The 16,101-nt window shown below is 36.2% G+C and overlaps 1 protein-coding gene across 22 annotated transcripts in view; it reads right to left on the bottom strand.

The window, feature by feature from the left end:
• The window catches only part of VPS13B (vacuolar protein sorting 13 homolog B), a 777,317-nt gene extending 761,216 nt beyond the window's left edge, over nucleotides 1–16,101 (bottom strand). For 14 of the 22 annotated variants that reach the window (XR_011543460.1, XR_011543461.1, XM_070631834.1 and 11 more), the window contains exons 1-2: nucleotides 15,810–16,101; nucleotides 15,196–15,374 (exon numbers count right to left, since the gene is read on the bottom strand). Coding sequence is in view for 18 of the 22 variants with exons in the window: in XM_070631834.1 (XP_070487935.1) it covers nucleotides 15,196–15,342 (147 nt within the window). In the remaining 4 variants the exon portion in view is untranslated. Of the gene's footprint in view, nucleotides 1–15,195; nucleotides 15,375–15,809 lie in introns of those variants that run through there. The other 8 variants (XR_011543462.1, XM_070631836.1, XM_070631833.1 and 5 more) reach the window with 3 other exon arrangements.

Raw genomic sequence — 16,101 nt, 5'->3', positions numbered from 1 at the left:
CTTCAGCGGCCTGGGTTTGATTCCCCAGCATGGACCTACACCGCTCTGTTATCAGCCATGCTGTACTGGCAGCCTACATATTAAAAAACAGAGGAAGACTGGCACAGATGTAGGCTCAGGGCGAATCTTCCTCAACAACAACAAAAACATCAATAACTCTGGAATCCCAGCAGACACGGATTTAAATCCGACCTCTGCTACTTACTACCATAATGACACTGGGTAAGTTGTTTAACCTATCTGTGCCTCAGTTTCTTTATCTGTAAAATCTGGATAATAATAGTATCTTTGAGAATTGAATTAATTTATATAAAGTGCTTAGAATAGTGTCTTCCTTAAAGAGCAATCAATATAAAGATGCTATTATTATTATTATTAAAAACATGTATCATATATGTCTTCACAAGTTTTTGTTCGTTTTTGAGGAAGATTAGCCCTGAGCTAATATCCACCACCAATCCTCCTCCTCTTGCCGAGGAAGACTGGCCCTGAGCTCACATCCGTGCCCATCTTCCTCTACTTTATACATGGGATACCTACCACTTGCCAAGCGATGCCATGTCCACACCCTGGATCCAAATCAGTGAACCCCAGGCCGCCAAAGCGCAACGTGCAAAATTAACTGCTGCACTACTGGGCTGGCCCCTTCACAAGTTTTTTTAAAAAAGGGCAGAATACTACAAATCTATTTCTACTATTCTATTCTAATGGAATGTCACAATTCTTAAATTTTATTTAATATTACATTATTACATTATTACATACATTATTATTACATCAATTTTAAAGATGCAGTAATTTCTTCAGGCATTAATCAACTGAGACAGATTATATTTTGATCAGTGTCTATAACAAAGACAACATTTACCGGGCACTTACTATGTACTAGCCACTATTCTAAGCACTTCATCTTCATGCAATTATTTAATCCTTGTAAGAATCCCAAAAGGTAAATATTATTATTATACCCATTTTACAGACGAAGAACCTGAGACATAGAAAGGTCAAGTAACTTTGCCAAGTGAATCATCTAGGAAAGCCAGAACCCCAAACTGGAAAGTATAATGCCCAAGTCCTTGCTCTTAACCACAATTACACTACATCTACACTTTCGTTACAGGTATTGAATATGTTTCCATTGGTTATGCATCTATTTGGACAATTAGCCAATGACATTCCACCTCTACCACCCTCTGACTTGTGTAACAATGATACCTTTGTGAAATGTCTACCAAATTTCTAGTCTATGGGCACAAACTGGATTTTCTCAAGAAGTTAAAAGACATCTGAATCAAACTCAAGAACTTCGTATCAGCAGAATGCTACTAATCATCTGAACTACTAACTAAACACTAACACAAGAGGTATCATTCTATAGTAGAAGACGGAATTTTGAAGCACACAGCTCATGTTGGAGATCCAGTTAAAGTTCAACACTTATTAATCACCTGAGTATAAGCAACATCATTTCTATTTTCTCATCACAGAGTTGTTGTGACAAACAAATGAGAGCAAATTTACACCTTGTAAAAGGCAAAACACAAATGTTGACTGTTAAAATAAACGGATCATTCTTTAAGTAACCACAAATGATTTTTCATTCCTTTTCCTTCTCAGAATATGTTGTACAACTTAAAAATATTTTATTCACCTGAAATTATTCAGAAGTACATTGTGAAAAATGTATCCCTAAAACCAGAATATCTATGGCTCCACAAAGGATATTAGTTGAAAAGAATTTAGGAAGGTTGAATTGCTCTCAAAAATCTAACTCTAAGCAAGCTATTACAAAATATTCTAACATGGAAAAAAGGGATACTTTAAAAATGAATATAACAGGCAACAAAAGCAAAAATAAACAAACAGGACTACATCAACCTAAAAACTTCCGCACAGCAAAGAATACATTCAACAGAGTGAAAAGGCAACCTACAATGGAAGAAAATATTTGCAAACCATATATCCGATAAGGGGTTAAAATCTAGAATATATAAAGAACTACTACAACTCAACAACAACAAAAACATCCAATTTAAAAATGGGTAAATGACTTGAATAGACATGTACAAATGACCAACAAGCATATGAAAAGATTCTCAACATCACTAATCAACAGAGAAACGCAAATCAAAACACAATGACATCTCATCTTACACCTGTCAGAATGGCTACTATCAAAAAAACAAAATAGAAAGTAACAGGTGTTGGCAACTTTATGGAAAAACTGGAACGCTTGTGCACTGTTGGTGAAAATGTAAACTGGTGCAGTAGCTAGAGAAAACAGTATGGAGGTTCCTCAAACAATTAAAAACAGAATTAGCATACGATCTAGCAATCTCAGTTCAGGATATGTACTAAAAGGAATTGAAAGCAGGATTTTGAAAAGATTATTGCACAACCATGTTCATTGCAGCATTATTCACAATAGTCAAGAGGTGGAAGAAGGGGCCGGCCCCGTGGCCAAGTGGTTAAGTTCGTGCACTCCATTGCAGCGGCCCAGGGTTTTGCCAGTTTGGATCATGGGCACGGACATAGCACCGCTCATTAAGCCATGCTGAGGCAGCATCCCACATGCCACAACTAGAAGGACTAGAACTAAAAATACATGACTATGTATTGGGGGGCTTTGGGGAGAAAAAGAAAAAATAAAATATTTTAAAAAAAAAAGAGGTGGAAGCAGCCTAAATGTTCACTGAAAGATAAATGGATAAAGAAAATGCGGTATATAAACACAATCAAATATTATTCAGTCTTTTAAAAGAAGGAAATTCTGTGATATGCTACAACATGGATGAACCTTGAGGCCATTACGCTACGTGAAATAAACTAGTCACAAAAAGACAAATATTGCATGATTCCACTTATGTAAGGTATCTAAAGCAGTCAAATTCTTAGAAACAGTAAGTAGAACGGTGGTTGTCAGGGGCTAGGGAAAGAGGGTAAAAGGGAGTAGTTGTTCATGGGTATAGAGTTTAAGTTTTGGAAGATGAAAAAGTTCTAGAGATATACTGACCAATAATGTGCACAGAGTTAACACTTACTGTACACTTAAAAATGGTTAAGGAGCTGGCCCCGTGGCCAAGTGGTTAAGTTCGCATGCTCCGCTGTGGTGGCCCAGGGTTTCGCCAGTTCAAATCCTGGGCATGGACATGGCACCACTCATCAAGCCATGCTGAGGCGCCATCCCATATGCCACAACTAGAAGGACCCACAACTAAAAATACATGACTATGTATCTGGGGGCTTTGGGGAGAAAAAGAAAAAATAAAATCTTTAAAAAAAAAAAATTGGCTAAGATGGTAAATTTTATGTTATGTGCTTTTGACCACAAAATAAAAATGAATACAGGACAGGACCTCAAGAATTCTGAGTTAGGAGGTTGGCAAATCCTCTCCCCAAAAAGCAATGACAAAACTAGACAAAGTTTTCAAAAACAAAAGAAATCTCATGGGCAATAAGGGAAGGCTAGCCTGAGGTCACAATATTGGTTGGTGCAAGCAGCAAAACATCAGACCAGCCAGAAAGTTAACAGAGAGATCCAGAGAACAAGACAGCCAAAGACAGATTTGTTATAACCTCACACATCCCTGGTAGCGTGGAAAACTATATACATGTCCCAGGTTGTGCTTGCTTAGAAGACACTGGAGAGGGCCCTAACAAGCTACTCATTCGTGGTTGACCAAGAGGCTTTGTAAACACAGTAAGCAAAACAATGGATCACACTTGTAAACACCCTGAACTTTGAAAGCATCATCTAGTACATGTATATATCCCATGCCAAGCAGTAGAAGCCTTACTTGTTCAAAGGTGTAAACAACCTCTAATCAATCACTGACTGATGGCTAAGTTATAGTGACCCAGGGGTAATCTCTGGAATGCTAGGCCTAAAAACAGAAAGAATTTGGGGGGAAAAACAAAAGAGCACAGACATCAGAGGCCACACACTACAAGGGAAATAGACACCACAAATTTAATCTAGGCAAGTTACTAAACAAATAAATCAGCAACAACAACAACCATCCCCTGGAAGGAGGAAATCAGAATTCAGAGTTGCTACAATATATTACCCAAAATGTCAAGTTTTCAACCAAAAATTATGAAACATGGAAAGCGTACAAAGTAATCAATAGAAACGACCTCTGAGGGTGCACAAATGCAGGACTTAGTACACAGACTTCAAAATATCTATGATTAATTTTTTTTTAGGAAGATTAGCCCTGAGCTAACATCTGTGCCAATCCTCTTCTATTTTGTATGTGGGTCGCCGCCACAACATGGCTGACGAGTGGCACAGATTCATGCCAGGAATCCAAAGCCACGAACCCAGGCCACCAAAGTAGAGCGCACTGAACTTAACCACTAAGCCACAAGGCCAGCCCTCATAAATATTTTTAAAGAAATAAAGGAAATCATATGTAAATAAAAGAACATATGATAACAACATATGTTACCATATGTCAACAACAATGATTCACCCAAGAGAAAATATCAATAATAAGATAGAAATTACAAAAAAGAACTAAATAGAAATTTTGGAATTGAAAAGTACAATAAATGAAACGAAAAATTCACTAAAAGATGAACATCAGATTTGAGCAGGCAGAAGAAACAATCAGCAAATCCATGCCCAGACTCATAGTAAAAATGTTGAAAGCCAGGGAAGAAAAGAAAATCTTGAAAGCAGAAACAGAAAATCAACTTGTCGTGTACAAGGAAACTTTAGGAGATTAACAGCTAACTTCTCATTACAAACAATAAAGGCAAGAAGGTAGTGAGATGGCATATTCAAATAACAAAAAAAATAACTGTCAATCAAAAATTCTATCTCCAGCAAAAATATCCTTCAAAAATGAAGGTCTACTCAAATAATCAAAGACTAAGATAATTCATTACTAATACAATACTAAAAGAAGTTCTTCACGCTGAAAGGAAGTAATACCAGATGGTAACTGAAATCCATACAAAAAGTACCAATGAAAGTAGATAATTATTAAAGGACAGTACAAATGTATTTTCTTCGCCTTTTCCCTTCTAACTGACTTAAAAGGCAATTACATAAAACATAATTATAAAATTGTAATGTGGGGCTTACAATATAAACATTCAATATGTGTGACAATAACAGCACAAAGCAGGGGGAAGAAACGGAGCTATAGTAGAGAAAATTTCTGTAGTTTAATGAAATAAAGTTAGAAATAATTTCAAATAGACTGATCAATTTAGATGCATATTGTAATCTTTTGAGCAAACAGTAAGAAAATAACTCAAAAATAATTTGAAAATCAAAGGAATTAAAATAAAACACCAGAAAATATCTACCTAATATAAAAGTAGGCAGTAAAAGCTTACGAGAGGAACAAAAAAGACATGAGACACATAGAAAATACCAAAATGGTAAATAGAAATCCAACCATAAGAATAAAAACATTAAATGTGAATGGATTAAATACTCCAATCAAAAGGTAAAGACTGTCAAACTAGATTTCAGAAACTAACAAGATCCAATTATATGCTCTCTACAACAGACATACTTTAGATTCAAAAACACAAATAAGTTAAAAATAAAAAGGTTAAAAAAAAATTTTTTTTTAATTTTTAAAGATGTATCTTTTTTCTGTATAGATACAGAGAACAGACTGGTAGTTGCCAGAGGCATTAGGTGGAGGGGTGGGCAAAATGGGTGAAGGGGGTCAAAAGGTACAAACTTCCAGTTATAAAATACATGAGTCATGGGGATGTAATGTACAGCATGGTGACTATAGTTAATAATACAGTATTGCATATTTGAAAGTTGCTAAAAGAGTAAATCTTAAAAGTTCTCGTCACAAGACAAAAACAAATTTTTTTAACTATGTTTGGTTACAGATGTCTAACTGTGGTGATCGTTTTACAATATACAGTCATGTGTCACTTAACAGGGATACATTCGGAGAAATGCATTGTTAGGCAATTTCATCGTTGTGCAAACAACACAGAGTATACTTATATAAGTCTAGATGGTATAGCCTACTACACATCTAGGCTATACGGTACTAATCTTATGGGACCACCCTCGTACATGTGGTTTGTCATTGACTGAAATGTCATTATGTAGCACATAACTGTATACAAATATCAAATCATGTTGTATACCTAAAACTAATATAATGCTATACGTCAATTACAGCAACAAAAGAAAAATGAGATCGCAGCAAGTCATGTGATCCAGTTTCTTGCCTTAAATACTTTAAATCACCACATTTTCTTGTTATTTAGAGAAAAGATATAGGATACTATTTTAGGCATAGATGGAATTTTAATTTCTATGATCTTACTTTCCAGGAGTATTTTCCTCTACATGCTTTTCAAATGATTGTTCTCCAATGCAAATAAGCAGCAATTAAAAATAATTTATCCCAGTCATAGGTTGAAATTACAATTAACAAGATGAAATTTGAAAGAGGTAGTTGAAGCTATATAACATGCCTGTAAAACTTTCAAACAGTATGGTACTAGGCTTGAAGAAACACAAGGCAAAAGTGGTAAGATAGGGGCTGGCCCCGTGGCCGAGTGGTTAAGTTCGCACGCTCCGCTGCAGGCGGCCCAGTGTTTCGTTAGTTCGAATCCTGGGCGCGGACATGGCACTGCTCATCAGACCACGCTGAGGCAGCGTCCCACATGCCACAACTAGAAGAACCCACAACGAAGAATAAACAACTATGTACCGGGGGGCTTTGGGGAGAAAAAGGAAAAAATAAAATCTTTAAAAAAAAAAAAGTGGTAAGATAGTTAAAAACACAGTGTACTGAGGAAAAAAAGTATCGTGCAAACAGTAACCATTAGGAGAGCTGAAGTAATTATATTATTATCAGACAAAATAGACTTTAAGGAAAAAAATGTTACTAAGATAACACAGGACACTTTATAATGATAAAAGGGTCAACTGAAGAAGAAAATATAAAACATATGAGCACAGCAACGGAGCCCCAAAATACATAAATCAAAAATTGATAAAAGTGAAAAGAGAAATAGACAATTCAACAATAATCATGGAGACTTTAATACCTCCCTTATCATAATGAATAGAACAATATAAAGAAAACCAACAAAGTTACAGACTGAACAATATTATCAACCAATGAGACCTGACATCTAATAAACCACTCTATCCAACAACTGCAAAAATACACAGTCATCACAAGGAAAACCAGAAAACACTTGAACCCAATGCAAATGAAAATGCAACACAGAAAAATTCATGGGATGCAGCTACAGAAATTTATAAGTGTAAATCCCTACAATAGAAAAGAAGAAATATTCCTCAAATCAATAAACAAGCTCCTACCTGAAGACAGTAGAAAACAAACTAAAACCAACTAAACAAAAGCCTAACCCAAACTAAACAAGCAAAAACAAGGACCACAATACCAAAAAGAGGTTGGGAAGGGGGAGGGCACTTGTGGTCAAACTGTAGTAAGATTGTACAGGAAACAGTAAAGGACTAATTTAAGGTAGACTCTAATAAGTCAAATACGCATTTTGTAATCTTTAGAGAGCAACTGAAGTAATTTTTAAGGGTATAATTTAAAAAACTTTAAGGCAGTAAGAACCACTAGAGTGAAAGAGGGCCACATTTCAAAATAATTTTAAGTATATTCAACAATTAAGTTATCACAGTATTAAATTTGTATGTACTTAATAAAGTAATTTCAAGATATACAAAGCGAAAGTTGATAAAACTGAAAAAGTAGACAAATCCACAATCATAGTTGAAGACATTAACACACCTCCCTTATTAATTGATGGAACAAACAATGAAAATCCCTTTGGGTTTACAAGATTTGAAGGACTCCTAACGAATGTGAATTAATTGACATTTATGGACGAATACAACAACTGAAGAATACACATTTTTTATCAATTTCACATGGAATATTACAAAAATAGACCATATACTGAGTCATAAATTATGATGGATCGAAATCACACAATGTGCTGACCACAATGGAATTAAATTGGAAATCACTAACAAAGATAATTAGCAATTCCCCAAATGTTTGCAAATTAAGCAACACACTTCTAAATAACCCAAGGATCAAAAAAGAAATAAAAATGGGAATAAAAATTTTTCAAACTGAATAATAATGGAAAGACAACATATAAAATTCTGTATGATAAAGCTAAACAGGTGGTTAAAGAAATGTAGCATTAAATGCATATATCTGAGCAGAAAAAGGTTGAAAATAAAATCAATGACCTAAGCTTCCAGCTCAGGAAGCTAGAGAAAAAAACAGCAAAGCAAATTCAAAGAAAGTAGAAGGAAAGAAAAGATAAAAATGAGAGCAAAAACATATGACAAAGAAAGCAAAAACAGAAAAAAAAAACCTCAACAAAGTCGGTTCTTCGCAAATATTAATAAAATTAATAAAACCCTAGTAATATTGATGAAGAAAATACAAATTAATATCAGCAATGAAAAGAGGATATCACAGCAAAATAAGTCAACTTTAAAATGAACAAAAAAATCCAACTTTAGGCTTTCAATATGACAATTGAGAGCAGGGACAAGCAAACTTTTTCAGTAAGGGCCAGACAGTAAATATTTGAGGCTTTTGCAAACCATCTAGCCTCTGTGCCAGCTACTCAACTCTGCCGTTTTAGTTTGCAAGAGGAGCCAGTGACAACATGTAAACAAATGAGGATAGCTGTGCTCCAATAAAATTTTATTTATAAAAGTAGGCCCAGGCCATTGTTTGCTAGTCCCTGATTTTGAGGAAATGGAGAAACTCCTTGAAAAATATAACTAACCAAAACTAAAAAAATAAGAAAAATCCAAATAGTTCTATATCTGTTAAAGAAATTAAATCAGGAATTAAAAACTTTACAACTAAGAAAACTCCTGATCCACATGAATTCACAATTAATTTTTCCTAACATTTAAAAAACTAACAAAAAAAGAAAGTTGGAAATTTCACACTTCCTGATTTCAAAACTTATTACAAAATTACAGTAATCAAAACAATGTGATACTGACATAAAGAGAGGCATACACACCAATGGAATAGTACTGAGAGCCCAAAACAAACCCTCACTTCTAAAGCGAATTGATTTTAGAGAAGGGTGCCAAGACCATTCAATGGGAAAGGACAGTCTTCAACAAACAGTGTTGGGAAAACTGGATATCCACATGCAAAAACAAATGAAGCTGGATTCTTATGCCATATACAAAAATTAACTCAAAATGGATCAAAGACCTAAATGTAAGAGCTAAAACTACAAAACTCCCAGAAGAAAACATAGGGGAAAAGATTCATGACATTGGATTTGGCAATGATTTCTTGGAGCTAACACCAAAAAGCCCAGGTATCAAAAGAAAAAATTGGTAGGCTGGACTTCACCAAAATTTAAGACTTTTGTTCATCAAAGGACATCATCAGAGTGGAAAGGCAACCCACGATGGGAGAAAGTATTTAGAAATCATATCTGATAAGGGATTGATATCCAGAATATATAAATAACTCCCACGGCTCAATAATTAAAACAACAACCCTATCAAAAAAACGGGCAAAGCTGCACCAGGCCCGGTGGCCTAGTGGTTAAGTTCGGCACGCTCCACTTCGGCGGCCCAGGTTCAGTTCCTGGGCACAGACCTACACCACTCTGTCATTGGCCATGCTGGGGCAGTGGCTCACATACAAAAAGAGGAAGATTGGCAACGGATGTTTGCTCGGGGCCAATCTTCCTCAGGGAAAAAAAAAACGCAAAGGACTTTAAACAGATATTTCTCCAAAGATAAAGAAAATAAACAAATGGCCAATAAGCACACGACAAGATGCTCAACATCACCAATCATCAGGGAAAAGCAAATTAAAACCACAATGAGATAGCATTTCACATGCATTAGGATGGCAATAATCAAAAAAACAAAAAATAACAAGTATTGGTAAGGACATAGAGCAATTAAACTCTTGTGCATTGCTGGTAGGAATGTAAAACGGTGCAGCCTCTGTGGAAAACAATATAGCAAATCCTCAAAAAATTAAACAGAAGTATCATACAATCTAGTAATTCCACTTTTTGGTGTATAACCAAGAACCGAATGCAAGGACTCAAACAGATATTTGTACACCCATGCACATAGCACATCATTCACAATGGTCAAAGGGTGGAAGCAACCCAAACGTGCATAGCCAGATGAAGGGATAAACAAAATGTGATATATACACACAATGGAATATTATTCAGCCTTAAAAAGGAAGGAAATTCTGACACACGCTACAACGTGGATGAACCCTGAACACATTGTACTAAGTAAAATAAGTCACAAAAGAATAAATATCGTATGTTTCCACTGAACCCTGAACACATTGTACTAAGTAAAATAAGTCACAAAAGTCACAAAAGAATAAATATCGTATGTTTCCACTTATATAAGGTACTAAAATAGTCAAATTCATAGAGACATAAACCAGAATGGTGGCTGCCAGGGGTGAGGGGGAAAGAATAAGGAGCTTGTGTTGAATGGATACAGAGTTTCAATTTAGGAAATTGAAAAAGTTCCAGAGATGGATGGTGGGGATGGCTGCACAACAATGTAAATGTAATCAATGACACAGATCTGTACAATAAAAAATGGTTAAAATGGTACATAGCTAATTTTCGACAAAGGAGCCAAGAACATACAACATACAACAGAGAAAGGAAAGTCTCTTCAATAAATGGTGCTGGGAAATCTGGACAGCCACATGCAAAAGAATGAAAGTAGACCATTATCTTAAACCACACACAGAAATTAACACAAAATGGAAAAAAGACTTGAATGTAAGACCTGAAACCATAAAACTCCTAGAAGAAAACACAGGCAGTAAGCTCTCTGACATCAGTCTTAGCAGTATCTTTTTGAATATCAGGTCTCTCTCGGCAAGGGAAACAAAAGAAAAAACAAAGAAATGGGACTACATCAAACTAAAAAGCTTCTGCAAGGCAAAGGAAACCATCAACAAAATGAAAAGACAATGTAGCAATTGGGAGAAAATATTTGGAAATCATATATCCAATAAGGAGTTAATATTCAAAAGATATAAAGAACTCATACAACTCAACAACAAAAAAAACTGGATCAAATAATGGGCAGAGGATATGAACAGACATTTTTCCAAAGAAGATATACAGATGGTGAATAGGCACATGAAAAGATGTTCAACATTGCTAATTATTAATGAAACGCAAATCAATACCACAATGAGATGTCACTTCACACCCTTCAGAATGCTATTGCTAAAAAGATAAGAAAAAACAAGTGCTGGAGAGGATGTGGAGAAAAAAGAACCCTCACACTGCTGGTGGGGGTGTAAATTGGTACAGACACTATGAAAAACAGTATGGAGATTCCTCAAAAAATTAAAAATAGAAATAGCATATGATCCAGGTATTTCACTTCTGGGTATTTATCCAAAGAACATGAAAACACTAACACAAAAAGATATATACACACCTTTATGTTCACTGCAGCATTATTCACAGTACCTAAGACTTGGAAGCAACCTAAGTGCCCATCAACAGATGAATGGATAAAGACGTAGTATATATACACAATGGTATTACTCAGCCATAAAAAAAGACAAAATCTTGGGCCAGCCTGGTGGCGTAGTGGTAAAATTCACACACTCTGCTTCAGGGGCCCAGGATTTGCAGGTTTGGATCCCAGGCGCGGACCTACATACCACTTATCAAGTCATGCTGTGGTGGCGTCCTATATACAAAAAATAGAAGAGGACTGGCACAGATGTTAGCTCAGGGACAATCTTCCTCAAGCAAAAAGAGAAAGGTTGGCAACAGCTGTTAGCTCAGAGCCAATCTTCCTGACCAAAAAAAAAAAAAAAGAAGACAAAATCTTGCCATTTGTGACAACATGGACAGACCTTAAGGGTATCAGGCTAAGCGAAATAAGTCAGACAGAGAAAGACAATTACTGTATGACTTCATTCCCACATGCAAGATAAACACATAGATATGGAGACCAGATTGGTGGTTACCAGAGGGGAAGGGGGCGGGAGGAGGGCAAAAAGGGTAAATGGGCACATGTGTTCAGTGACAGACGGAAATTGGACTTTTGGTGGTGAACACCATCGAGTCTATACAGAAGTCAAAATATGATGCAGACTTGAAATTTATAGCGTTATAAACCAATGTGAAATCAATTTAAAAAATGGTTAAAATGGCAAATTTTATGTTATGTATATTTTACCACAATAAAAAAAAAGAAAGAAAACTAATAATACCAATCTTATACAAACTCTTCCAGGGATTATAAAAAGACAATATACTTCACAAATAAGGTAATGAGGCCAACTTATCTATGACAACCAAAACCTGATAAAGACATTATAAGAAAAGAATATCACAGGCAAGTATCACTTATAAACATAGATGTAACAGAACTAAACAAAAACTTAAATCAAACTAAACCATATATAAAAAGGATAATAATAAGAGGAGTTTATTCCAGGAATGCAAACTCCATCTGAAAACTGAATATAATTCACCACATTAACAAAATGCACTATCAACTCATTAAATGTAATATTTGATAAAATTCAACATCCATTCATGATTTTACAAACTTCTTGGTAAACCCCGAATTGAAGAACCTTTCCTTAACTCAATAAAGAATATTTACAGCAAACAACATACTTAATGATAAAATATTGAGTGCTTTCCCACGAAAGTTGGGAACAAAATATAATGTCTATTCTCAAGATCTCTACTCCACGGTGCAATAACAAAAGAAAAAGAAATAAAAGGTCCAAGAACTAGAAAGAAAGATGAAAAATTGTCATTATTTGTAGATAACATGATTGTGTATGTAGACAATCCAAAAGAATCCACCAAAAAGTATTAGACAAGTTAGAGAGACCACTGGGTGGAAGGTCAATATACTAAAATCAACTGTATTACTATGTACTGGTAACAATTAGAAAATAAAATTTTTAAAAAATAAATAATGCTGCTTATAACATAAAAAAAAGAGAGATATAAAATGAATAAATATGTAAAAACCCTCTCTGAAAACTTCAAATCACTAATGAGAGAAATTAGAGACCTAAAAATACAGAAAGCAACGTCCTATACATGGGTTGAAAAACTCAATACTATGTCAACACAACATACATTAATATGTTAATTCGTCCCAAATTAATCTATGGATTCAATCTAACCTCAATAAAAATTAAATAGGTTTCTCTTTTTTGGAGAAATTAATTCCAAAATTTATAAGCTGTAATTAAAATGTACATAGAAGTGCAAAGAACCTACAATAGTTGTGACAACGTTGAAGGAAAAAAGATCAAAGTTGTACAAATTACACTATGAGATATTGAGGCATCGTAAAAGACAATATAGTAGTGACACAAGACTAGACAGATAGACCACATGCATATGACAACCTGATTTACAATAAAGACTTGCTGCAATGCAGTAGGCAAAGAGCAGTTCAACAAATGGTGTGGATCAACTGAGTATCAATGGAAAAAATGAATCTCGATTCTGCTTCACATGTGCAGAAAAATTAACTTTAGATGAATCACAGAATAAAACCTCAAAGAAAACACAGGAGAATGTCTTTAAGTCCTTGGAGTAAGCGAAGATTTCTTAAACAAGATACAAAAAGTACTAACCATAAAGGAAAAGATTGATAAACTGGACCACAATAAAATTATGAACTTCTAGGGCCAGCCCACTGGCATAGCAGTTAAGTTCGTGCACTCCACTTCAGGAGAACTCTCATATATAGTTGGTAAGAATGTAAACTGGTACAACCACTCCAGAAAATTATTTGGCAGTATCCATTAAAGTAAACATATGCCTCCCTCCTAGGAATACACCTAAGGGAACCTAATACCTATGTCCACCAAAATACATGTTTAAGAATATTCATAAGAGCTTTCTTCGTAATAGCCAAAAGTAGAAACAATCCAAATGTACATCAAATGTATATTTAGGAAAATAAATAACTAAATTGTGAATCTTTATACAATGGAATACTACAAGGCAATACAAAGAACAAACCACCCCTCATGCAACAACATGGGTTAATCTCAGCCATAATGTTGAACGAAAGAAGCCAGACACAATTTATTCCAATTTATTTAAGGTTAAAGAACAGGTAAAATTTACCTATGTTGACATAAGTCAGAACAGCAGTCACTTGTGTTAGGGGTGAGGTACCCGTTACAAAGGGGGCACAGGGAAGCCATTTGGGGTACAGGAAATATTCTGTTTCTTAATCTGGATAGTGGTTTCACAGGTGTATACATATATAAAAATTGAGCTGTATACTTAAGATTTGTGCTCATTAAAAAAATGAAAATATTAAGATAATTAACCTTGGAGAGAGGAAGGGGGAGGATCCAAGAGTTATTATTTCTTAGTAGTAACTAAGTGTTAACTATTATTCAATAGAGGAACCAGTGGAATATAACTAAAGATTATTGATAACTCTCACCATCAGATTAAGTCTTACCTTATCTCCTAAAAAGCAGTTTGGTCTCTGACTCTTCTGAGTTTCCAAAGATAATTTTTGTATCCTCAAGCCTTACAGAGTTGCCTGGCATATGTTAATAATAAATGTACTAAATGAATTAACAAGTATATGAACTTTGAAGTTACAGTTCATTTGTATCAGACCATTCTCATGTTAAAAGAAAGAAAAGAAACTAAAAAGAAGTGATTAAGAAAAGTTTTCAATCTTGTTGGCATTCACCAATCTGTGTCTACTCAGCACTCAGGACGCCATGGGCAATGCCAATCTTTCCTAAGAGTCAGAACTTTCCTCAAGATCTGACCTTGCTCTCTTTCGGACTCCTCCATTCGCTAAAGAGGAGAACGGCAATGTAATATTTTCCAGCATAATAGAGAATCTTAGCAACGTAAATTAGCATATTCGGTAATACTTAAGAATTGAGTAAATAGGCTGAACAATTCTGACAACAACGAAATTGTTTTTCTATCTGTTGAGACAACTTTTGGGAAGCCGATTCTAACAAACTAGTAACAAACCATAACAAAATTCTGTGAAGAAAGGTCTCTAGTTTCAGGGTAGCCCAAAATACGTTAGCAGAAAAACTAGGTTTTTAAAGCATAAAGTCAAAGTGTAGGAAACAACAGATTACTTCTAAACAAGCTGAAAATGTTTCCAGTGACAGCTACGCAGCTTACCTGTTCCAGCACATCCAACTTTAACTCGAGCTTGCTGAGAACCACGTCTCCACCCCATAGTGAAAGCTGTAGATCTGATGGCTTTAAGTTCTTGATGTAGCGATTCACGTAGCTCATTAAAATTGGAGTAACATATGACTCCAGCATCTTTTAAGGCGCAGAGGAGTCAAAGTCAGAAGCTGAAGGGGGTAAAGATAGAAATATTAGAAGTAATTGAGTCGGTGGTGCAGCGAAGGAAAAAACATTTCTCAGGAGGGGTTGAAGAGGCGGAAAAGCAACAGTCCCCACCAAAGTGGCCGCTCGCCTCCTCCCAGAAGCAGAGAAAACTCAAGCGGATTCTCAGCTCCAGATACGACTTTCTCCTAGTACAACTCCCCTCAACTCGTCTGGCTACGAGTGGGAGGAAGAGGTGGTGATCTGAAGACAGCGGGTCCCCTGGAGTGGGAGAATGAAGCGAGCGGGCTCCCCTTTGGCCACCGCACCCCTTCACCAGCCTAGCCGCCCCACGAGGCCCTCGCCTCCCAGAACCCAGCCGGATCTACCACCATAAAACCAGAATCAGAAGCAGGCCGGCTCCCGCCTCCCGCCGTACTGTATCTTCGACTGACACTCACGCCAAAGAGTACCGTGGCGTCCCCTCCACCTCCGGGTACCTGGCCCCCGCCCCAAGCAGCGGCGCAGCTCCTGTACGGAGCCACTTCCGGGTGCGCCTCACTCGGTGCTCAAAACAAACTGTCCCTCCACCGCCACCACTCGACTCCACAGCAAGGAGTTCTGCGGCTGGAGAAGCCACTCGGGGCCCCTTAGATCTAGGAGGAGACCTCTTAGGCCTGGCTAGCCTGCGTCTCCGCTCGACCCCACCGGTAGTTAGGACAAAGCTCTAGGAAGTGCCTCGGAGAGGTGGGC

This window comes from Equus przewalskii, chromosome 8, assembly GCF_037783145.1.
Source record: "Equus przewalskii isolate Varuska chromosome 8, EquPr2, whole genome shotgun sequence".
Taxonomy (NCBI): Eukaryota; Metazoa; Chordata; class Mammalia; order Perissodactyla; family Equidae; genus Equus; species Equus przewalskii.
The sequence above is the reverse complement of the archived record's forward strand: the minus strand, read 5'-3'. Positions and strand labels throughout refer to the sequence as shown.